The sequence below is a fragment of the Parasteatoda tepidariorum genome, chromosome 6, assembly GCF_043381705.1.
Source record: "Parasteatoda tepidariorum isolate YZ-2023 chromosome 6, CAS_Ptep_4.0, whole genome shotgun sequence".
Lineage (NCBI taxonomy): Eukaryota > Metazoa > Arthropoda > Arachnida > Araneae > Theridiidae > Parasteatoda > Parasteatoda tepidariorum.
Genome location: NC_092209.1, coordinates 72,732,143 through 72,756,260, shown reverse-complemented (window position 1 = coordinate 72,756,260; position 24,118 = coordinate 72,732,143). Strand labels below are relative to the sequence as shown.

At 29.0% G+C, this 24,118-nt stretch overlaps 1 protein-coding gene across 2 annotated transcripts; it reads right to left on the bottom strand.

The window, feature by feature from the left end:
- Positions 1–688: 688 nt before the first annotated feature.
- On the bottom strand, positions 689–24,109 carry LOC107454109 (Non-SMC element 4). 2 transcript variants are annotated; one of them, XM_043039953.2, is made up of 10 exons: positions 23,971–24,109; positions 21,919–22,017; positions 20,186–20,352; positions 18,418–18,557; positions 16,306–16,402; positions 14,328–14,424; positions 10,816–10,907; positions 8,153–8,201; positions 4,746–4,837; positions 689–2,017 (listed from the first exon to the last, which is right to left on the bottom strand). In XM_043039953.2, the coding sequence occupies exons 1-10, from the start codon at positions 24,017–24,019 to the stop codon at positions 1,943–1,945; spliced, it is 957 nt and encodes a 318-aa protein (XP_042895887.1). In that variant the 5' UTR covers positions 24,020–24,109; the 3' UTR covers positions 689–1,942. The 2 variants fall into 2 exon arrangements, with proteins under 2 accessions (XP_042895887.1, XP_042895886.1); XM_043039952.2 differs by lacking the exon at positions 8,153–8,201 and adding an exon at positions 6,092–6,140 and having other exon boundaries at positions 1,579–2,017.
- Positions 24,110–24,118: the final 9 nt, after the last annotated feature.

Below are 24,118 nucleotides of genomic sequence, written 5' to 3'. Positions count from 1 at the left end.
AAATTTTTTGTGGAAAAAAAGTTGATTAACTCAGCACCAAAATTAAAAAAATAATGCTGCTGTTATTTATGGTATAAAATGTAAAATTCTTATCTAAAGAGTTTGATTATCATGTAATATTTTCAAACTAAAATAGCAATTTTTGTATGTTAAGGAGTTACTATATGTTTCTACTTCACAGTTATTGGCATGTTTCACAAGGCTTTAGCTAGATTAGATTATAATATGTACATAGTGTTGTAAATGTTTATTTTATTTTCTAAATAATTTTAAAAGTCATGTTTCTGATTTATTTGTTATAAATCACGTAACAGTATTTATTAAAAGAAAGGTACTGTCAATGTATGTTCTCAAAAGTTTTTATTTGCTAAATCAGGCAATTCCTCAAGTAATAATTGTCTCATTTATGTGAACTGAAGAAAAATATAATTTCTAGCTTTATTTTTTCAATTGGTAATTTTACTTTTTACTAAATGTTAAGTATCGATGTAATCATTCATTTATTATCTTAAATTGCCTGCAATTTATTATTAAATGATTGCACACACGTAAAATTTACTTGCGTGGAAATTCAGATTTTTTGCCTTTTGGCCAATCTCATCCCTGTATATAGATAGATAGATCACCTTGCAGTTTTTTTAATGAAGTGCTTCAATTTTACAAATTATGCATAGATTAAACTAGAAAAAAAAATTTAAAACTCATTTTTATTTACTTTAAATGTTAGTTATGAATACAAAGAGATAATGCTGCATATTTTAATTAGCTATTAAATATGATAAGCAAAATAAGAAAAAAAATACAAAAACATTTTGAGGAGATTTTTCAAAATGTATATGTTCAATTTATAACTTATCGGTTACACAAAAATAAATCATAATAACAAAACTAATACCCTGATATTTATAAAATAATAACTTGAGAACTATTAAATTTTAAATAGCAAACACAGCGTTGAAAGTAAGTATACTATGAATGTTTGATTGCAAACTTGATTTTAAAAAAAATTACAAATCTAGAAGTAAAACAAATAGTTTTAATGCAAAACAAAATCACTTTCAGATCATTTTATTTTATAGAAAATATTTTTTAATTATAAAATTTTGAAACCAATTTTAAAGCAGTAAAGTTCTATGTATGACTTAAAAAGAAGAAATTATTAACAAAAATCTTAAACTTAAATGCTAAGTGCTGAACATGGGTGCAAGTCTTCCGTCCCCAGGACGGATTTCCGTCTTTCGAAATTGTCCGCGGACGGAAGTAAGACGGAAACAAGACTGACTCTAAGACGGAAATCGGAATTATTTTTTTTTTCTGTCCTTAAAAATACTTTTTAGGTCTACGTTATTGGTCTACTTTCTTATGTCCTGTTGTTATTTTATCAAAAGACAGATGAATAAATATTTTTTGTACAGTATTTAAACTTGATGTATTATGGTAAAGCTTTCTCAGATAGTTTGCATATGTCGAGGGGGTATTGTGCATGTTAGGTATTTCAGTCAAAAAATTTTCAGTCTTGGCCTTCTTTCCAACTGGCACCCATGGTGCTGAATAGAAAAAATCAATAACGAAAACATATTATGAATAAATCCAACATAAAATTTATCACAAAATAGTATTGCAATTCTATCTCACATTTCATGAAAGGCACTAATCGCAGAAAGAAATATTTGTCTAATAAATAGTATAGATACCATAGCAAATGTGTAAGTTACAAGTATCGACAAATTTATTTTCACAAAAATTGCTTCCTGGAATGAAAATTTTGAATCATTATTCTTCTATATACAAGACGATGATACAGTGATGTGTTACATTGTATGGCGGGTAAACAATGCTCAAATGAATTCATTTAAAAACGTAACACTATTTGTTAAAAGACGATAAATTATTAAAAAACGATTATCTTTAAAAGTAAACAAATGATTTAGATAAAATTAGTTTATCTCTCTTGAGTTGCTTTTGACTTCTGTGGTGGTATTTTAGCTTCTTTGAATTTGCATTTTTCTATTATTGCCTGAAAAGAAAATTAGTTATTTAGTATTTGCTATTTTATTAATTTTATCAAAAGACAACATGAACGATATTCACAATACATCATCCAGTCGCAATAAATACATAAGATAAGAAGGAAGAAGTCTCTTCCTGACTTATATTTTCAAAGAAAGAAGGTATTTTTAAAATGACTTCAATTGTATAAGAGCATTAAAATTATTAATTTCTGAGGAGAAAATTAAAAAAATTTATGACATAAATTTTAAAAATAAAAAAGGCATGTCCCAAATTATTAAGTAGTAAATAAATAAATTGAATGCATACTATTATACTTTAAAAATAAAAATAATTTTCTAAGAAAATGTTTCAACAAAATTGGATTAAAAATAGAAAACATAAATAAAGACACTTATGTACGCGTCCTGTGCACTACTGTTTCATGTACGTGCATCTCATAATTAAAAAATGCTTATTAAGATTTCTTTAGTCAATGCCTTTTCTTATTTTTACTTCTTATATTCAGATCATTTCAGTAAGTATACAGTTATGTTATAAACCCTTAAATTTAAATGAAATATGTAAAGCAAACTTTAAAAAAAAAATAATTTACTGTAGCTTGTTAAATTAGAAACAGTAGGACATTCCTGTACGTATTTCCCTTCATTCTCATTTTTCCTGTACGCCTTTACTTATTGGAGAAAAGCCGTTTTTCTTTTATCATTCCATTGCTAAAAAAGTCATGCCAAAAACAGACTTGGATAAAATGAAAATTTTCATGCAAATGCAAAATCTCAATTAAAAAAACTTTGTGCAAGCAATTGCAACTCTAGTAACTAGTTTCAACTCTTTCATCAAAACCTCTCTCATTTCAGCAAAATTTGTTAGAAAAGCAGGCACAGATTTCATATCGAATTCTGCACCGACCACAGTGCCTGAATTTCAAATGCAATGACGTAATCACAAGAAAAATACGGCTGTGCAAAGCAGTGAAAAAAATTCTCATGCCATATTGATCTTCTCGTTAGGATATGGAAATATTGACAGGGTTTGTTTAGTAATAATAATTTTCCGCCAGGGTGACGAATTTTACGTGAATCAATATTGTTCATGTATATTATACGTATCTTGTCAATAGATGAGAAAAAATTGGCTCAGTCATAGCTTGGGTTATAACTTTTTTTTATTACTAAGGGATTAACATTGTTACCCCGAAGAACAACTTCAGACAGTCAAAGTGACTAAATAAGATCTTTCCACAAGATATGTCATTTTTTAAAAAATGTTACCAGACCCTTATAAGATATATAAATGCCGATTGCGAAAATTAGTTTACTATTACCAAAAAAGAAAAAAACAATCCACCTATTAAAAGAATATTTGTCTTTTTTGAATACCAAAGATAAAAAAAAAAATTATTCCTTTTTTATGCAATTATTTCCCTACAAATGCAAACGTGATTCCTATTTATGCGATTTAAAATCACATATCGTGATTCCTATTTATGCGATTTAAGATCGTGCTTCGTATTTCAACGATTTTATTATCAAATATCGTGTTTCGTATTCATGCGATTTAAAAGCCACTGTTAAGATTCGTATTCAAATTACTTAAAACTATGCATTGCAATTCGTTTTCTCGCGATTTTAAAATTAAATATCGAGATTTGTATTCACGCGATTCTAAAATTAAATGTTGAGATTCGTATTCGTGTGATTTAATAATGACACATTGAGATTCATATTCACACAATTTAAATAAATAAAATCTTGCATCCCTGTTTTTATTAAAACGTTGATAACACAATACCTACTTACATGAATTAAACAATGCATGCAGAAAGTTTTTCATTTTGTCTAAGTCTGAATGTCTCTAAGGCCCGTCTGCAAGCTCTTTAATTTAAATATTTTGTCACAAGTCCAAAAAACTAATAAATACTTTTCACTAAAAATATTTTGATTTTCAATACATTGCAGCATGCACAATCTGTTCTTCAATGTAAAATTTTAAATTCCACTTATTAATTTATGTAACTTACTAGGCTTAGTACTTATAAAAATATACATAGATATAAATAGAAATGAAAATGGGAGAAGTATAAAGTGATTAATTATCAGCTCTCTAATGAAACATTTCAAAATTAACAACAAATCAATAACTATTGTAATCGTTAAAGACAGTAACATAAATGCAACTTATAGATTTTTTTCAGTTTTAAACAACATTACATAATAATAGTTAACAAGGTGGTTTTGATTTTTATATCTTGCAAACATTCTGACCTAAATGTCAAATATTTTATCAAATCAACTGTAACTAATGCATCGTAATTTATAACACATAATTATTTAAATATTAACACATAACTATTTGTTAAAAAAGGGGGATCTAACTTAATTAATTTGTTTTTAATGAAGTATAAACTAGTCATAAATAATTTTTATACGAATAAAAAGAGTTAAGTTAAACAAAAAAAAAATTTTTTTTTTAACTTATGTGAAATTTGCACCCCTCCCTTGTGGCAGGGTCAAACATCTTGCACGCAAAATAGCGGTCTTACGTTACTGCCACTCTTCAGTCCTGAGGACTGAAATAAGTCTTGAGTAAACGTATGTGGTATGCTTTTAACGTATGTGGGAAAAGATATTGGATAACCAAAAATTTGGGTGATCAAGCTTTGGATAAGCGGGATTCTGCTGTATTTATTATATAAAAATGTGTCGTTTTTTTTATAGAAAAAAATTGTATCTTACCTTCCACTCTTCAAGACTCATGCTGAGTACACTTTGTTTGTTATCTTTATGATCTCTAGCCCTTTCTTTTTTCTCTTCTGGTTTAACATCTCCTGCAATCACAGCAAAAAATTAAAATTAAGATAATTTGTGACGAAGAATTTTTTTTAAAGGTAAGAGCAATGTTTTAGAAAACACTTTTATATTGATCACATTACAGGTTTATTTTTTTTAGTGATTGTTAATTTTTACAATACAGTTATGTAGGTTACAAATTCAAACACAAAAATGTACTTTCTTTGAATAATGAATTTGATTTTTTTGCAGGATTTAGATTCTTTACCTTTAAAATATGAGGGACAGCCACATTCAGGAAAATACTGCCTCAATAGGATAAAAGTTTGGATAAAATAATACTCAGGATAAAAGTTTGGGCCTCATAATACTAATTTCACTTATTTTTATTTTCTCAAAATATATTTGACAGTTTCTGTTCTTATTTTAGATTTTGTCACTTAACATTGCACAGTTAAAAATGATGTTAAAATTTCTGTACCTTAAAATTCAAAACTTTTTTGAGCATTATTAAAATAAATAATCCTAAAATTTTATTTTTGACACAGAGTCAGCCTTTTATAAATGAGTCTTACAATTATGTCCAAAATTCTAGAGATATGGCAAAATATGCAAAAAAGTAAGGTTACATTTAAAGGGTCAAAACTTTCAATTGCTCTCTTCAGGGCGTGATCTAGAAATGAGGGGGCCCTGGTCGTTAATTTAGAAAAAATTTACCTATTGTTTAATTATGAAGTGTTTTAAAATTGTTTATAACATAAATAAATTACGATATATTAGTAAATTTGAGTTTATATTTATTTTAATCTTTGTTAACTCATAATTCTTAAGAAAAACACAATAAAACTATTTAACAATTAGGCGGCCCTAAGACTGGGCTTCTGAGGCCTTATGATAAATCAGGCACTGGCTCTATTAGGACCATAATTTCCAGTTTGCAACAACAATCCATATTAAGAGCTAAGAATCTCAATCCATCAAAATAAAGGCACATTTAATCAGAGAAAGTACATTTTTGTGCCTTATTTTGCAACTTAAAATATTATCAAGACGAATTTATTTGATTCAATGTTGATTCCTTGTATCATGTATCTCAGTATGTGAAAATCCGATAAGAGATCAAAAGTTAATAAGGTTTTTTTTTAATTTTGTACACTGCACAATTAAATTTTATGTTTGCTTAGTTCATCTTTTTCAAACACCCCACAAAAAGTTCAATTAGCAAAAGTAAATTTTATGCAGATCTGCTCATTTAAGCATTAGAAATTAAAAATTGCAAATAAAACACTTACTTATCCAAGGAAGGCCTTGTTCATCAGAGAAGATACATACATTTCCATTCTAGAAAAATACAAAAAAAAAATGTATTCAAAAAAAATTTAAAATATTTTATTAAATAATTGGGGATTTTTTAAAATTTTCCTTTACTTTGATCATAAGTTTAATACTGTGAAACCAGTCTAAGTTGACCTCGATTGTCAAAAAATCAAATTTATCCTATATAATAAGAGGGACAGAAACATTTGTAATCTGACCACTTCTCCACCTTGCATCTTGACCACTAAAATAACACAAATTTGTACGGGGGTGTTACTTAATTCTATTTCAAACCCTCCATAAACTGACCGAAAAAAGTTTCAGAAAATTTTTGATGCTTTTATATTATTAATTTCTAATAACTGAATTAATTAATTAGTGATATTATGAAATAAATGTAGGAAATTGTGAAACAGTTTAATACTAAATTAGTTGAAAGCTAGCCAAAACCTCTTTGTGAGCTGTCCATCGGGGAAACAATTGATGGCTTTTGTAATAATTAAGTATGAAAATAAAATTAATTTTAAATTAAATTTTAAAATAAAAATTATGTCAAGTTTTATGTATGTTTTGTGTATTTATTTTTAAGAAAATAGTCAAAATAATAGGCAAGCATACCTTATCAAAATATGCATATCTGTTTTTCTAAAACTAATCAGTTTGATACTAAATTTATGTAACAAATTGCAGTTCTTTCTGTAATTAAATCATGTTTAATGATATACGAGTTAGGTTTGCTAAATAAAATTTAAAAGTCAAATTAGAAACATTTAATTACACCACTTATTTGTATTTCAATTGAATACATGTGAGAAAAATATGTGTAACATGGTATATCTAAAAATAACATGATAAATGTGATGAAGAAAAAACGACTTGCACCCCTTTATAAGTTGACCGCCAAAACAATGCATTGCAAGTGGTCAATTTCCACATGTTTCTCTGTATTATTAAAAACGAAAAGGAAAAAATAAAATGTCTTCAAATAAATTCAATATTTATAAAAGAATATTCAAATAACATTACAAAAAAAAAACTGACTCACCCCCTTTGTAAGTTGACTACTAAAACAATGCACCACAAGAGGCCAACTTACACAGGTTTCTCTATTATTAAAAATGAATAGGCGAAGATAAAATATTTTCTACTAAATTTAATATTTTAAGAATTTCGATAAGAACAATATAGCAAATGAGATTAAAAAAAAGTGCTTACCCGTAGCAAAAANTTTTTTTGATGTAGGGGGTAAGGGTACTTTTGTTCTGAGTTCAGGGTCAAGTTGCATTCACTCGGTGATGTGGGAAAGTACTGATTGTTTTGATTTGCGCCCGTTTCTTTTTGGGTTTTTTTTTAACACTAAAACTGTTTATAAAAAGTTTTTGTTTTTCAATAATATCATTGATTAAATATGAATTTTTTGAGTGCTTGAAAATTTTTGTAAAGTGCTTGAAAAGTTTTTAAAAAGTGGTCGTTACTTTAAACAAAATTTACCAATTGTTTAATTATGAAGTGTTTTTAAATTATTTATAACATAAATAAATTACGATACATTAGAAAATTTGGTTTTATATTTATTTTAATCTTTGTTAACACATAATTCTAATAGAAAATTCTTAAGAAAAACACAAAATGAAACTATTAAACAATTAGGGGGCCCCTAAGCCTGGGCTTTTGAGGCCTTATCAGGCACTGGTCCTACTGGTTAAACTATTAGGACCATAATTTCCAGTTTGCAACAACTATCCATATTAAGAGCTAAAAATCACAATCTGTCACAATAAAGACACGTTCATTTAGAGAAAGTACATTTTTGTAACTTAAAATATAGTCTAGATGAATTTGTTAGATTCAATGTTGATTCCTTGTATCATGTATCTCAGTACGTGAAAATCTGATAAGAGATCAATGGAATTTTATGTTTACTTTGTTCATCTTTTTAAAACACATCACAAAAAGTAAAATTAACAAAAATAAATTTTATGTAGATCTGCTCATCTAAGCATTAGAAATTAACAAATTGCAAATAAAACACTTACTTATCCAAGGAAGGCCTTGTTCATCAGAGAAAATACATACATTTCCATTCTAGAAAAATACAAACAAATTTATTTTTAAAAAAAAATTAATTTAATTAAATAATCAGGGGTCTGTCTAGGTTTTTTTGAGAGGTACTTATTTTGTGAAAATTTAGACATTATTTGTGATATTTAAAAATTATATTAAAAAATCAACCCAAAACTATGGTAAAATAAGAAAATATTTAAATGTTGTTCGAAAAGATGTTAAAAGTATTTTGTGAAACTACTGTTTTTCCATAAACTGAATTTGTGAAAGTACTGCTAAGCGGCAGTAAATTTGCCCTGGACAGACAACTGATAATTGGGGATTTTTTTAAATTTTCCTTTACTTTGATCATAAGTTTAATACTGTGAAACCTGTCTAAGTTGACCTCTATTATCAAAAAACCAAATTTATCCTATATAATAAGAGAGACAGAAACATTTGTAAACTGACCACTTCTCTATCTTGCATGTTGACCATTAAAATAACAAAAATTTGAACGGGGGTGTTACTTAATTCTATTTTAAACCCTCCATAAACTGGCCAAAAAAAGCTTCAGAAAATTTTCGATGCTATTATATTATTAATTCCTAATAACTGAATTAATTAATTAGTGATATTATGAAATGAATGTAGGAAATTGTGAAATAGTTTAATACTGAATCAATTGAAAGCCAGCCTAAACCTCTTTGTGAGCTGACCATCTGGGAAACAATTGATGGCTTTTGTAATAATTAAGTTTGAAAATAAGATACTTTTCCATTATACCGGCGCAGGCGATAAAGTTGCCAGTAATGATGCAATGAACGCCAAAACGGAATATCGCTTCTGGTAACCTTTTGCCTCCACATTTTCAAAACAAACCGCGGCCATTTTTTCCCCATCAGTCACGTCTTTTACTTAATATGAAAAATTTAAGCAAAAAGCAATGAAAATTTGGAATTTACCCAAAACAGAAGATTCAGATTCTTTCAAGAGAAAGGAGTTTTGCCTGAAATCGTAACTTGTGATAAGAATCATGAAATGAAGTTGTATATCTGAGATGAAATTCAATGGTGCTGCAACCTTTCATCTTGTCACTGTAAAAGAAGTGTCCGTAAAGGCACTTGGTTTCAATCATCGAAATTGAGCTTTTTGAAGTGTGTGCGGTTTATTTATTGTTGTTGCGAAGAATTAACTTCAGTTAAATGGTGTGAAAAGCAGTTGGAGATCAGTCATGGAACAGTTGTAGACTGGAATAACATCATGAGTGAGGCTTGTCAGAATTTTGTCTTAAACGAGAACAACGGAAAATAGGGAGACCTGGCATGATCATCCAAATGGACGAAAGTTGGTTTACGGAGAGAAAAAACAATGAGGGACGGATCCTACCACAACAATGGATCTTCGGTGGAGTTTGCCAGGAAACGAACAAATGTTTCCTTGTGGAGGTGCCAAATCGATCCATGAACACTTTATTGAAGGCTATTAAGGGAAATATCGTAAAAGAAACTATAATACATTACGATTCATGGAAATCACACTGCACTAGTAAGCTGGAAGATGAAAGTTGCGAACATTTCAAAGTGAACCATAAGTGCAACTTTGTGGATCCGGAAACTGGAACGCACACGCAAAAAATAGAGAGGCAGTGCTAAATGACGAAATAAGAAACACAGAGGAACGGCACGCCATCATCTCATAAGTTATCTTGCAGAATTCATGTGGAGAAGGCAAACGGAGGAGCCATTTGAAAAAGTTTTAAGCGATGTTAAAATTTTTATGCCTCCAAAGTAAACAAATGTTTGAACCATTTATTAACTGTTACTTTATGTGTATGCTGCGCCTTGTGGCCAATAAAATCTGCTTCGTGCGATTTGTTTCGGCGACTGTGTGCCAGCTCAAACTCGCCATAATGTCTGCTTTGCAAGATATGCGCCGGCATAATGGAAAAGTACCGAAAATAAAACTAATTTTAAATAATAAAATAAAAATTCTGTCAAGTTTTATGTATGTTTTTGTGTATTTATTTTTAAGAAAAATAGTCAAAATAATAGGCAAGCATACCTAAATAAAATATGCATATCTATTTTTCTAAAACTAATCAGTTGGATACTAAATTTATGTAACAAATTGCAGTTCTTTCTGTAATTAAATCATGTTTAATGATATATGGGTTTGCTAAATAAAATTTAGAAGTCAAATTAAAAACATTTAATTACACCACTTATTTGTATTTCGTTTGAATATATGTGAGAAAAATATGTGTAACATGGTATATCTAAAAATAACATGATAAATGTGATGAAGAAAAAACGACTTGCACCCCTTTATAAGTTGACCGCCAAAACAATGCATTGCAAGTGGTCAATTTCCACATGTTTCTCTGTATTATTAAAAACGAAAAGGAAAAAATAAAATGTCTTCAAATAAATTCAATATTTATAAAAGAATATTCAAATAACATTACAAAAAAAAAACTGACTCACCCCCTTTGTAAGTTGACTACTAAAACAATGCACCACAAGAGGCCAACTTACACAGGTTTCTCTATTATTAAAAATGAATAGGCGAAGATAAAATATTTTCTACTAAATTTAATATTTTAAGAATTTCGATAAGAACAATATAGCAAATGAGATTAAAAAAAAGTGCTTACCCGTAGCAAAAATGTCACCAAAAATATATTTTCAATTGTGCGTGAGAAAGAATGAGGATCAATTACAAATTCATAAAAACATATAGCTTTCTCTGAAAAATTAAATATTTGAATAAATTACAACTTAAAAGATCATTTTAAAAAATTTAAACAGTTTTGTTAATACGAGACAAAAATCTAAACTTTCATTGTTATATCTCAGGTGTTGAATAAAGGCCAAAAAATATAATAAGTGTCTCAAAAATAATGTTTAGAAAAATTAAAATAAGTGAAGTTCTTACTGAGAAAATATTAAATACTGCAATTTTTAAATGGATAATAAGCAAGAATTTTTTTCAATTCTTAAAAATAAAAAACATGATTTATTTATTCATTTATTTTGCTTTCACTATCAGCCAGTATGCTTATAAAAACTCCCTATATAATATCCAAAAATTCCAAAATTTAAATTAAATTGGTGAAGTTGCTAATGAAAAATGAAATTTTAAAAATATAAATTTCTGATATTTCATTGCTCAAAAACTATTCACCAATTTCACTCAAATTTTGTCAATTCAAAAAGTTTTGTAAGTTCTTGCAAGTCAAAAGTTGTCGAATTGTATGTATTTATGAGTTTTATAACAGAGTGTGCAAAAATCTTTTGATTTTTTTAAACAATACCTGAGATATAGAGACAGACACAAAAAGAGAAATTAACATCAGAAGGACCAAACATTCACTCAACTCACGTGATGCCTTCGTGGATCAGTTTTCGGGAACCACTGTCTTAGTACAGAAAAATTTGACCACTAGATTATATGTTATTAAGGTATTCTGCTTTTTCCCCCTGCATTTTGTGAACTGTGCAACATTATAATTCATTATTTTAGTGAATGTTATCCATTTTACTTTAAATTTGCAGTTGTATTACTTATATACAGTAGGGAACCTATTATCCGGAACGATTGGTACCATCGCTATTCTGGATAACGATTTTTCCGGTTTTCTGAATCGCCACAAAAAGCAGTTTTTTTTCATTGTTAAACCCAACTAAAAAAAATATTATTTGGAAATAATCTTAAAAAGAAGAAAAAATGATTAAGTAAGACACTAATGATTATTTCCAAAATGATGGTAGGGTAAACATCTTTCAAAAAAGAAAGAAAAATCCTTAAATCTTACGAGGGAAAAAAAACATTTTTAAAAATGGCGGGAAAATTTATCGAATTTCGTTCCAGTTTTTTGGTTTTCTGATTTTCGGATAATGGGTTCTGTACTGTATTAGTACAACTTTTTCATAATATGAGATTTAATTTCAGTTTCCATTGTTCTAACATTTTTGACTGCAGTATTATGAGAACCTGAACTTTTTCAAGGGGTACTTCTTTTCTGAGTTCCTGAACAATTGCATTTTATTTTGTTTTTATAAAAATAAAGATGGATTTTATTTCAATGTAGATGTTATACCAATTTTTTAAATTTTAATTTAAGTGTTTTTATGCATTTTCTTATTAATTTCTCAGATATTAGTTATTGTTTTTTATTATTATTATTTTATAGTGGGCCAATAATAGGTGAGTCTATCCACAAGTCTTACCCTTTTTGGATTTTGATTTCCTTTTATTGGTTGGATAATTATTTTAAATTAAACGTAGAACCACGCTGTTGTTTAATGCATGCCTAGCTATTGTTAGAGAGCCACATAATGATGAGTCAGGGTGTAAACTTTTAAGTTTTCTGGGTGGCATGTTTAGGCTGAATTATAAAACTTGGCTTTGTGGTTTTCCTCACCATGTAACACAAATGCGGGTTAGTTTCATCAAAAAGTCTTCTACGAAGGCAAATTTCCCCCAATACTAGATCCAGGTGCTCCCTTGCCTACTAGATTGGGTTCAAAATTACAAGGCAACGAAGTTGAACATTAGAAGTTGTTAACCTAAAAGATTGGGTCAGCTGTTCAATGATGGTTATAAAATAAAATAAAAATTCTGTATGGAAAACAGATGAGCTCTGAAATGAAGAGTGATCAAAATGATAAGTGAGTAGGCGAGGCACAGCTATGAGATAAAGCCCACAAAGATTGGCATACAGACACAAAATAAACAAAAAGAGTGATTAAAAAAGAGAGAAAAAGCCATTAGGAAGCTTTGAAGTTTTCAAACATATACAATGCCATTAACAGCTAACCACTTTTTCCTAATATAACAAAAAGATAAAAAAATGCATGTTATCGATAACATTGTTTAAATAACAAATCACGGCTCGAAAAACCGCCTGTCCTCGGCAGTCAAAAATTCCCCAAGGACAACAAATTTCTCGAATGCGATGTATGCGCGGACGGCCATTTTCCCGTTAATGTTCGTGGTACATTTTCAATTTTTGTTATCTTACAAGAGTCTAGCGTCTCACTTCTAAAATGACCCTCTAATCTCAGCCAGGAATTCACCAAAGGGGACATAAAAATGTAATAGATGACTGTGATGAAGCTATCGGTCCCATATTTGCAGCTGATTTTATTGATAGTACTGTTGAATTTTTAGATACTAGATTCAAACAGCTACAAGAATCTCCTGTGTCATATTTTGGTGTATTTGATTTCAGCGAGTGGCCATCTGAAAAACAGCTGTTGATATCTTTTGACAACCAAAACATGCAGATGTTACTTGAAGGAGTAGATAAAGATATTTTTTCTCAAGAATGGGTTTCATTAAAATTTAAGATACATAACATCGTTAAACACGAGAAAACTTCAGCCCTTCAAGCCCAAGCTATTTATAAAGACCTAATGCAGCAATATGACCCACAATACAGTAACATACTGCGCATGGTGGGATTAATGTTTTCTCTGCCTGGGAGTACTGCAGCGGTTGAAAGGAGCATTTCAGCAATGAACTTACAAAAAAAACTGGTACTTACTGGTCTTAAGCAAGAAGCATTAAACGCAATTATGAACATCTACCTAAATGGAAAATCCCTTCCAGATTTCTGTGCAGAAACTTTTGTAAATCATTGGCTTGATTGTGGAATTGGCAAACGTCAGGTTTGATTCATTTAAAAAAAGCAGTATCCTTGGATAAATTGACGTTCCAGATAACTTGACCTTTGTCATTTAAATTATTTCATAAAAGAAGATCAAGAAAATGAATCATTTATGTNGTTCCGGTCAGGTGGTCAGCCGAACGCGGAACCCCCAGTGTTAGTTCCCAAGCATGCTTGGTACTCATTTTATCGACCCACTGAAGGGATGAAAGGCTGAGGTCGGCCTTGCCCGGCCCAAGGATCGAACCAAGGACCTGTGGCACGACAGCGCGAAGCGCTACCGCTCAGCCACCGGGCGTCTAATTTACATAAATGTTTGTAATAAATAAGAGAAAATTATTTTTTATTTATTTAGTTACTATGGGATAGTTTCAAAGGAGGAAGGGTACATTGTTGGACAAGCCATCCTTGGGGACGGGTAAAATTTCTGAGTTTTTTCGAGCCCTATAACAAATTAATAAAAATACAAAAATTGACATAAAAGAGAAACTTACTACTAGTCTTGCTAACATATCTTGCTAAAATAGACAATATTTTAGTAGCCCGATCTAACATTAAGTCTTTTTCTTCAGAACATTCTTTCACATCAACCTTAAATAAAATTTAACAGATTAACAACAAACTTAGTTCATAAATTACTATCTTATTTTATTAAACATTTATTAATGAGTCATACAAAAAAGAGCATTTTAATTACTAGAATGTCTGAATAAAATTGATCAAACAAGGGATGTAACGAATATTCGGGAAAAGTATTTTTTTTTTAAATTTTTTTTTCTGGAATTTGAATAAATTAATTAAAGAATAATCTAAAATATTATTTTCACTATACATTATTTGAAACAGTTTTTACACATATTAAGTTTTAAAATTCGTGTGCTTGCAAATTTATGTTCAAGAAGACAAATTAATTGAAGTTAAGTTATTTCATACCACGTGTTTTATACTGCTGATTTTTTTTAAAATTATATTCAGGCAAGTAATTTTATCTTTTTTTTTCTCAACACTTTTTGTTTGAAGAATCGAAAACTTTTTTTTTTTCATTTTTGCTTATAGCTTGGCATTTTAGTGGAGCATTTCGAATAGACTTTATTGTTTCTTCCTGTACGATAAGACAGATAATCGGTGACAAAAAAAAGCTGCGAATTTATCCTTTAAATTATATTTTAAGATTTTTTTTTCCTCTTTCTCTTTTACTTTTTTCATGAATTTTTCTTTTTATCTAAACTAAACTAAACTCATTGGTGCGACAGCTGGCCACAGATTGGTGCGACAGATGGGCACAGTAGGCCTTGGCCCTACTGAGATGGGCACAGTAGGGCCAAGGCCTACTGTGCCCATCTCATCTCTCTTAACCTTGGGCTCTGGGGTGCAGGAGCAGATGTTCTGGTTAAGTGGTCAGCCTATTGCGAAACCCCCAATGTTTAGTTTCCAAGCATGCTTGGTACTCATTTATTGACCCACTGAAGGGATGAAAGGCTGAGTCAACCTTGCCCGGCCCGAGGATCGAACCAAGAATTTTCTTTCTATCAGCACTTTTTTTATTATGACACATTTTTTAAAGAGCGTTTCAAATAAACGTTATTCTTTTATTGCAATTTTTTTCTAAGAATATGACACAGTACGAAAAAGTTATAATGTTAGAATACAATGAAAGAATACGAAAAAGTTAAAATTATTGTTAACCTCAAAGTTTTCGTTTAAAAAATAGGAACAATTTTTGTTTAACATATCTAGCTTTCTCTTTACAAAAAAATTTTTTTTATCAACATTTTTACTATGGTGCCAGCAATTAAAAGGGTTTCTGTTAGACTTTATTCTTTTTTTTTTCACTTTTTCTGGAAAATACAGTATTGGAAAAATTGAGATGCTCAGCTTTAAAATTTTCTTTCCAGAATTAAGATAAATTTTTCCTGTTTAGCTTTTGTATATAATCTCGTTTTTGTAGGCATTTTTATGACAATTTTATGGCATATTTAAAAACGTTTCTGATGGAGTAAATTTTTTTAACGTTTTATGTATACTTTTTTTCAGAAAAATATTATTTAGCAATAAAGTTTTGTTTGGAGAATTAAGAAGATTTTTTATTCGATTTCTCTCTCTCTTCTTTTTTTTTTTTTTTTTTAACTTTACAACTTCAGTTTCTTTTTATAGCTGTTAGTTAGTTTTTTATTCATCTTAAATATTTATGGATAACTATTACAGTTTTTTACATTTACCCCATAACAATAATATATCTAAGTTTTGATTAATTTTTAAATAAAGACTAAACTTATTTATGTATTAAAATAATATTTATTAATGATTTTCAAAAAAAAAAAATGCTGATGCAATTCAGTCGTTGAATATTCTGTCTATTTTTTTTTGGCTGAATATTCAGTAATTGACTAAATGACTATTCGTTAATCCCTTGATTATGTATGGTTAAAATAATCTTAATTTCATTACTCAAAAGCATACAACAATACTAACAGTTTTAGGTTTAACAGCATTGGCTACTTTGTCTTTTTCAATTCTTCTTCGTTTCTTTTTTACAGGTGAAGCTGGCTGCGCATCAAAAGTGCCATATCTAATATAAAACATGAAATATTTAGAAATATAATCTAAAATACTTTCTAAAATGTAAAATCTTAAAACTGATAAAATCTGGATACTTTAAAAATAAAATTATACAGCATATGTTCTTTTTTTTAATTTTTTTTTTTTTACAAGAAACAAAATATTTACTATTTATTTATTTAAAGTATTTTATATTATTAAATTACTTCACAGCAGCATTACATGAATTTTTATGAAAATAAAACTGTTCTAAAATTGTTCACTCTATTTTCCTATAGTTATGAAATATTTTGCGCCTAGTTACACAGAATAGAAAACACTATACAGTCAAACCCCGCTATAGTGAACACGGCTTATAGTGAACTCCCGGATATAGTGAACGAAATGCTCGGTCCCATGCCTTGCTATGCTCGTATAATGTTATTTTTAGTGGATATAGTGAATCAAAAAAGTAAGGAAGTTGGATATAATGAACTTTTTTCTGTCTTCGACTNACTTTAAGAATGAAATTATACAGCATATGTTCTTTTTTTATTTACTTTTTTTACAAGAAACAAAATATTTACTATTTATTTATTTAAAGTATTTTATATTACTAAACTACTTCACTGCAGCATTACATGAATTTTTATGAAATTAAAACTGTTCTAAAATTGTTCACTCTATTTTCCTATAGTTATGAAATATTTTGCACCTAGTTACACAGAATAGAAAACACTATACAGTTAAACATAGAAACTACTTTTATGTGCTCGAATGGCAGGTTAGGCAGGTTCAAAAAGCGGAATAACAGAAATTCGGGAAGTGTCTCCATATCTGATGTTGAGGATTGCTCATCAGCTAAAGATTACTAAATTTTATTTGTACGCAAGACGAAGAGTGATGAAAAATAACACATTTTTTGCTACTACATAATATTTTTCAGTCATTTATATGAATATAATTTAATAAAAGGGAGGAGTTTGGGAACCATTAGTGAAATTGCCTGCGTAACGGATATAGTGAACTCCCGGTTATAGTGAACCGAAATTTCGGTCCGTTGAAGGTTCACTATAGCAGGGTTTGACTGTATAAACTAAATATGTGAAAAAACATAAATTTAATAAAATCTTGAGGTAATATAAAACTAAGTTCACCCTTTTTAAATAATTTTATCCTTAAAAAAGTGAAAAAAATTACCTAAAAAAAAAATATATAGAGTATAATTAGATGAAAGCGAAAAAAAATTTCTTTAGCATCAAAGTATTTTATTTTTTTTAATTCCATAATTCCTCATGCTTATTATAGTTTTTTCTTCTTCTTTATTTAGAATTTGAAATTTTTTATTTTAAATCACATTTGTTTCGAGAATGTAATATGAAAAAAGAAATTAATTATTTAAGATCTTTGAATACATTTACAGGTTTTGATCTTAGTTACTTAGACAATCTTTCTTACCACCTATTTTCCAATACAGTAGTTTAACATGCAGCTGTATATAATTATTTTATAATAGCACGAAAAAATTTTATCTTCTTTTAATAAGGTTAACAACCAAGATAATGAGTCAATAAATTTTCCTGTTGAGTAATACCAGCAGAGCTGGTCCAAAAAAATGTCCACATTATATGTATATATAATTCAGTTGATACTTGATAAAGTATGTGATTGATATATTGTGAATGCACAAAATTACAAATCTTAAATAATAATTGAAAGACTAGTTTGAACAAAATGGTTTGACTTAAACTATTAACACTCAACATACTGCAGTTCTGGCAATAGCACCATATGTTGAGGTACAAGAGAAGTATTTTGTGAATATAATATCACCGAAGTTTTTTTTAAAAATTTCTTCAACAAATACGGAGAAATTCGAGATCATATGGGTAAACAGGAGATAGTCGTAAAATACAGGAGTCTTCGTTAAAAACAAGAGACTTGGCAGACATGTAACATCAGTAACTCTACAGCATTCAGCAAGTTTCAACTATTAAGATAAACAATATATACAAATAAAATTTGAGCAAATAAAAGAAAACATACAAAAAGTCAAAAGTGGGAGCAGTGTGCATTTTTTCCTGACTTTCTTCACCTAATTTTTGCCATAGGATTGAATAAAATTGATTAGATGATCTTTTATTATTTCTTTCCTCATCTGATACAGCACAATTATAGTGCCTTTTCTAAAAAAGACAAATGAGCATGCTTTAGTATTTTTTTTAAAATATATAAAAGAAAAAAAAATTACATTTATAAAAAATACATACAATTTTATTTTTAAAAAAAATAATAATTAAACTATATCAACAAAAATAAAAGAATAAAAAATACCAACTACTTTGAATTTTACTAACCTTATCTGACGACATTAAACAAGCATTTAATTATGCCGCTTCATTAGCGTAACTTAAAAATGTGATTTATAATATTATAATAATCATCTTCATAATATTATAATGATCATCTTCTTTCATCCAGAATGAGACACAGTTCTTTCTTGTACCAGCAAAGGTTATCCATTTTTTTCATGCTAACTACCAGTATTAAAACTACCTGATCTTTTTTCAAACTAGCATTTAATTATGCTTTTTAATTTTTAAGACTTAAAATTATGATTTTTGATAATATTATAATAACCTTCATTATATTATACATTACGTACCTGTCAACATTGGAGAAATAAAATAACGAAAATTTTACTAGCTACATATTTTAGGCTACGCGTAAAGTTTTGATACATCATGCATAAACATGTAGTCAAAAAGAGAAATTCAAAGTTGGAAATAATATCAGCACTTACAGTTACGAAGTAAAAAATATGTATGAAATCTTAATCTAAAGAAGATTTTTTTAAACCATTATTTATAATTACTTAAACTATTTTATAACCGTTGTTAAACAGCTTACCCAATTATGGGTTAGCGGCTATTAATGTTACACTCCGTAGCCTTGTAACTTTGAACCCAATCCAGAAGACAAGGGAACTCTTGGATCAAGTATCGGGAGAAATTTGCATTTTGTGGAGGATTTTTTTATGCAACTGCATTTTTGTCTTACAGAGAGGAAAACCGTGAAAATGTCCCACAGTTTGCCTGACCGCAAGGGGTACTTAAACTATTAACACTAAACATACTGCACTACTGGCAGCACTATCTGTTGAGTATTTTTTCTTATCGAGTTTCTATTTGAGTAAGGTTGGGTTTATTCTTCTTTCTCTTTCATTTCCCGTGTATATTCGTCGAGAATCCCGCTATCAGTGCAATGAATGTGATGTTGGTTTATGTGTCCAACCATGTTTCAGGATTTATCATACAACAGCTAAGTTTTAACATATTTTATATTGAATTTTTATTCTTTAGTTTAAGTTTTGTATTTTCTCTTTTTCTTCTCTTGTGAAAGTAAACTGTTTTTAAATTGCAACGCGTGCATCTTTTTCCCCACCAAAACACCGCGTAACAAAGCGCACTTGAGCGAAAAACGGTGGCACTGGGGAGTGAATCACGTAAATTTTACTCGACAGGTAAGGGGTTAAAGGAAAATATTCAGGAAATGGGGGCACAAGGGTAAGCAAACAAAATTCTTTTCAGGACACATATTTTAAGTGAATAATTTTTAATTTACGCAGAAAAATCCCAAGAAACAACAATTATTTATTGCTAATCAATCATCGGGGTTGGTGAGCAGAAACGAATAGGAGGCTTAGTTTCCTAGTATATATTTGTACACATGCATGTGTGTATATATATATATATATATATACATATATATATAATTAATCTATGAAGAAAAAGAAACAGAAATAAATACAAACCAATTTTTCAGAAAATTCTCTGGGGTCAAAGACTAGAGTATCTGGTTTGTAGATTTTTGTACGCTTTTGCACAATTTTGGATTGAAGTTGCATCAGCCCAGAATCGCGCGAAAACTTGGTTGTGTTGCTTGTTTGAGAAAACTCAATTTTTCTGCTCGTTTTGTCTTCTAAAAGTGATACAAAAAAAAGTCAGGAAGAAAAAAAATAAACTCAATAAAATGAAATGTATGATTGAATTCTTAATAATATGATTTTTATTTACTTAAATAGCTTAAATTAAATAGTACTTCATAAGCACAGAATAATGTTAAATATATGCAACATAAATTTCTGTGAAAGGATTACAGAAATCTTAACCCACTGACAGTTCTGCACGTAAAAAGTCGCATTTTAACCTGCAGTCTTCTCTGCATAGCAAAACCGGTTTTCCCATGTTAACTGATAGGGGAACTGTGTGTAGGGGAGAAACGTTCTCCCAATTTTGCCCATTTCCTTAACCGCCAGTGGGTTAAACTAAAAACTTATTACTGCCTGCCTATTTTTTTTTCTTTTTTTTTTGTAGTTTCTAATTACTATTAAATTTTTAGTATTTCATAACCACTTTCATACTTTTAAGGAATTGGTCCTAAGAACACTATTTTTGGCATTTAAAAACTTTGCCCATCTATGCTTGATTATTTTGTTTAAGCTAGCAAAACAAAATATAATTATATTTAAAGCAATGTAATTTTTGGGTATACAGTAAACATAGTTATCTTTTGTAAATTTAAATTTACATATTATTAATAATATAATAATATTCCAGTGTCATATGAAGTATCTTAATCTAATATGATAAACTAAGCATTTCAGATAAGAGACTTGACAATTTTCATTACCTAGACAAAAAATATAAACTAAAAATAATTATAATTTCATGAGAAATGATAAAATAGAAGTGCACATATATTTAATTATTCGTAAAAATTACATAATTTCAATAATAAAAAAATTTTTTAAAAAAACCATTGTTTTCATAAATCCAAATAAAGCAAAAAATTGTTTTCATAAGTCCAGATAAAGCAAAATATTTTTAACAATAATAACTATCAGAATTTGAAACAAAGATTGCAAACTATCTTTTGAGTATTAGTGAGGCTAGAAATGATGATAAACGCCATATACGAATAAAGTCTTATTCAAAAGTACAATATCCGGCTGCTTTTATTAACATATTTTGTGATATAATTTAAATTCTGCAAATTTTTTTCTCTGTATATGAGTCAAATGCTTTATGCCAAAATAATTTTGTAAAAGACCCAAGCAATCAGCTTCATTTATTAAACTTAGATTTTGAGAAAGTCAACATTTTGATAAGATTTGGCGATTTTCAGTATTTCATTAATTCAGACATGGAGTTTATTTTCTGATTAATATCATTAAACTCTTCATAATTTTTAAAGGGTTTACTTACAATTATAAGTTGAAATTTAGAATCTAAAGAATATTCACCTTAACTTTTTTTTAATCCACTACAGAAAAATGCTGCTTTACCTCAACTTCAGTCCTTGCGGCAAAGAGGTGCAAAATGACAAATTTATATTAGCAACAGAGCTGGTAGCCAAAAGCGGCCAGTACATAGAATTACTAACTTATCAATATGTGTAAGTAATGGTAAGTATAAAAATTAGATAAAACAATAAGCATTTTGAAATAAATATAATTTGGGTATATTAGGATAAAATCAACTTTACTTGAGTATGATTCTTCATAGGCCTTATCATATAACTCTTCTGTTTTCCTCAATGGCTCATCCAACGTGAGCTCTCCACTTATGTATCTATCTTCATTTTCTAAAAAACCAAAGATAATTTTTCAAAAGCTAAAATAAATTTTCGAATAAACAGGACTTCCACTAAAACTTTATAAAGCAATATCATCAGAGATTGTGGCACAAATTGATAATTTTGCATATGTGATAATGTGCACAATTTCAGAATTACTTTTTGTACACTATAAATGCTACAAGTCGGGTTTCGATTCTTACAATTGTTTTCTTTCTAATCTGAGTAAAAAAAAACTTGTAGCATATGAATGAAAACTCAGGTAGAAACAAAAGGGAGGGCAATAATAAGGGGAGGAATAGGTGTCTTATTAATGAGATTTCATGAAAGTTCCAAATTTAAATTTTTAGAATATAAGGTTATCAGTATTATGACTTTGATTTGCAGAAATTCTTGAGATATGCGAAATTGCATAAAATAATGCAAAAATCCCATGCACTGTTCCTAGTTTTAAAATTCTGAACTTTTGGGTACCCTCAGAATATAATCATTCCTGTAATATATTAGGGCATGGTTAGATAATATCAGGGGTGATTGTGAGCTCAATTCAAAAATCCTGAAAATTTCTTGAGTAAAATCATTAATCACGCATTTCAAAAAATTAATGTCCTTAAAAATTTAAATCATCGATATTATCAAAACATGAAACTCTAAATAAATTATATACAGCATAATTTAATTGAATAATTGTTTAAAAGTTTACTTTCATCCCTAATCACATTTATTATTCTACCAGAAAAAATATATTTACAAATGAAAAATATACAAAGTATAAATTCTAGTTCCGATATTTCTAAATAAAAGATACAAGAATTTTTATACATAATTTTTTTTTTCGAACGGCAGGCACTGAACTTTATTGGTTTCAGCTTAGAAGATGCCAGAGGTGTTACTCATTTCGCGTTATCCTGCGGGCACCTGTGAACCAAAGTCGCGGAGGCGAGTAACATTGCCCACGCCACAAACCCATTCATAGGGTGGGCCACATTCACACATCGCACACAACAGAAGGGAGAGAAACACCCATGCCTAGAGCAGGATTTGAACCCGCGGCCGTTGGCTTCGCAGTCAGGCGCGCTAACCGCTCGTCCACCTGGCCGGCACATAATTGTAATTTATGATTTCTGGAAACTTCTGGACCTTGGATTTCCCGATTGCTATTAACAAAAAATCTGGAGTTTTTCCAGAGCACAATCATCTCTGTAATATAGACGCACGAGTGCAGTATTACGCTGACAGTAGGAAACCTTTATAATGCAAGTTCATTTGTTAATAAATATTAAACATAGTTGCCCACGTTTCACACGAAAAGTTAAATATGGATCTCGCAATGTAGAATTACGGGATCAAAATTATTAATATTGCCTAATTCTTAACATGACTTATACTATATATATTACTTATCACTAAACATACCAACACTTTACGATACAATACAATATACTATGTCCGGTTTTTTGACCGGTAGAAACATGCTAGTAAACCAGGGTATGAAATTTTAGCTCTTAAGATACTGACCGGACTAAAGTTTTGAGAATATTTTAAATTCATGAAAAATAAGAATAATTTGTTAACAGATGTAAACTTTTTGGTGACTAAAACCATACAAGAATGAATTTATTGGAAAATAATACTAACAAATCAAAATAAGATTGTCTTAAGGTTTTAAAATCAATGGTTTTATAAGTGAAAAGTGGATAATTTAGAATTTTTGGTTCTAAAAAATGTTGTCGTTTGATTTCAAAACACTTCCAGGTACCGCTAGATTGAGATAAGATAATCTATGCAACCCTTTCTTTTTTTAAGAGTTTATAATTTATTTTAAAACTCAACATTTTACAAGATAAAGCCATAAATATTTGATCGCCAATGGCACTCTGTAGTATATACTAAGTACGAAAAGAACATTCACTGAAATTTTTTACCATTCCAAAAGCAAGGCTAGAGCAGTATCCAACATACCTTTTATTTGCAATTGTAGTAACCTCGCTTCATAATCAAAATCAGACATGATTATGAAGTTTGTTCAGTGAATAAGCTTGGAACAGAGAAAAAATATCTTTTATAATCAACATAAACACAGAAATGGAAAAAATGAGTTATTTATTTA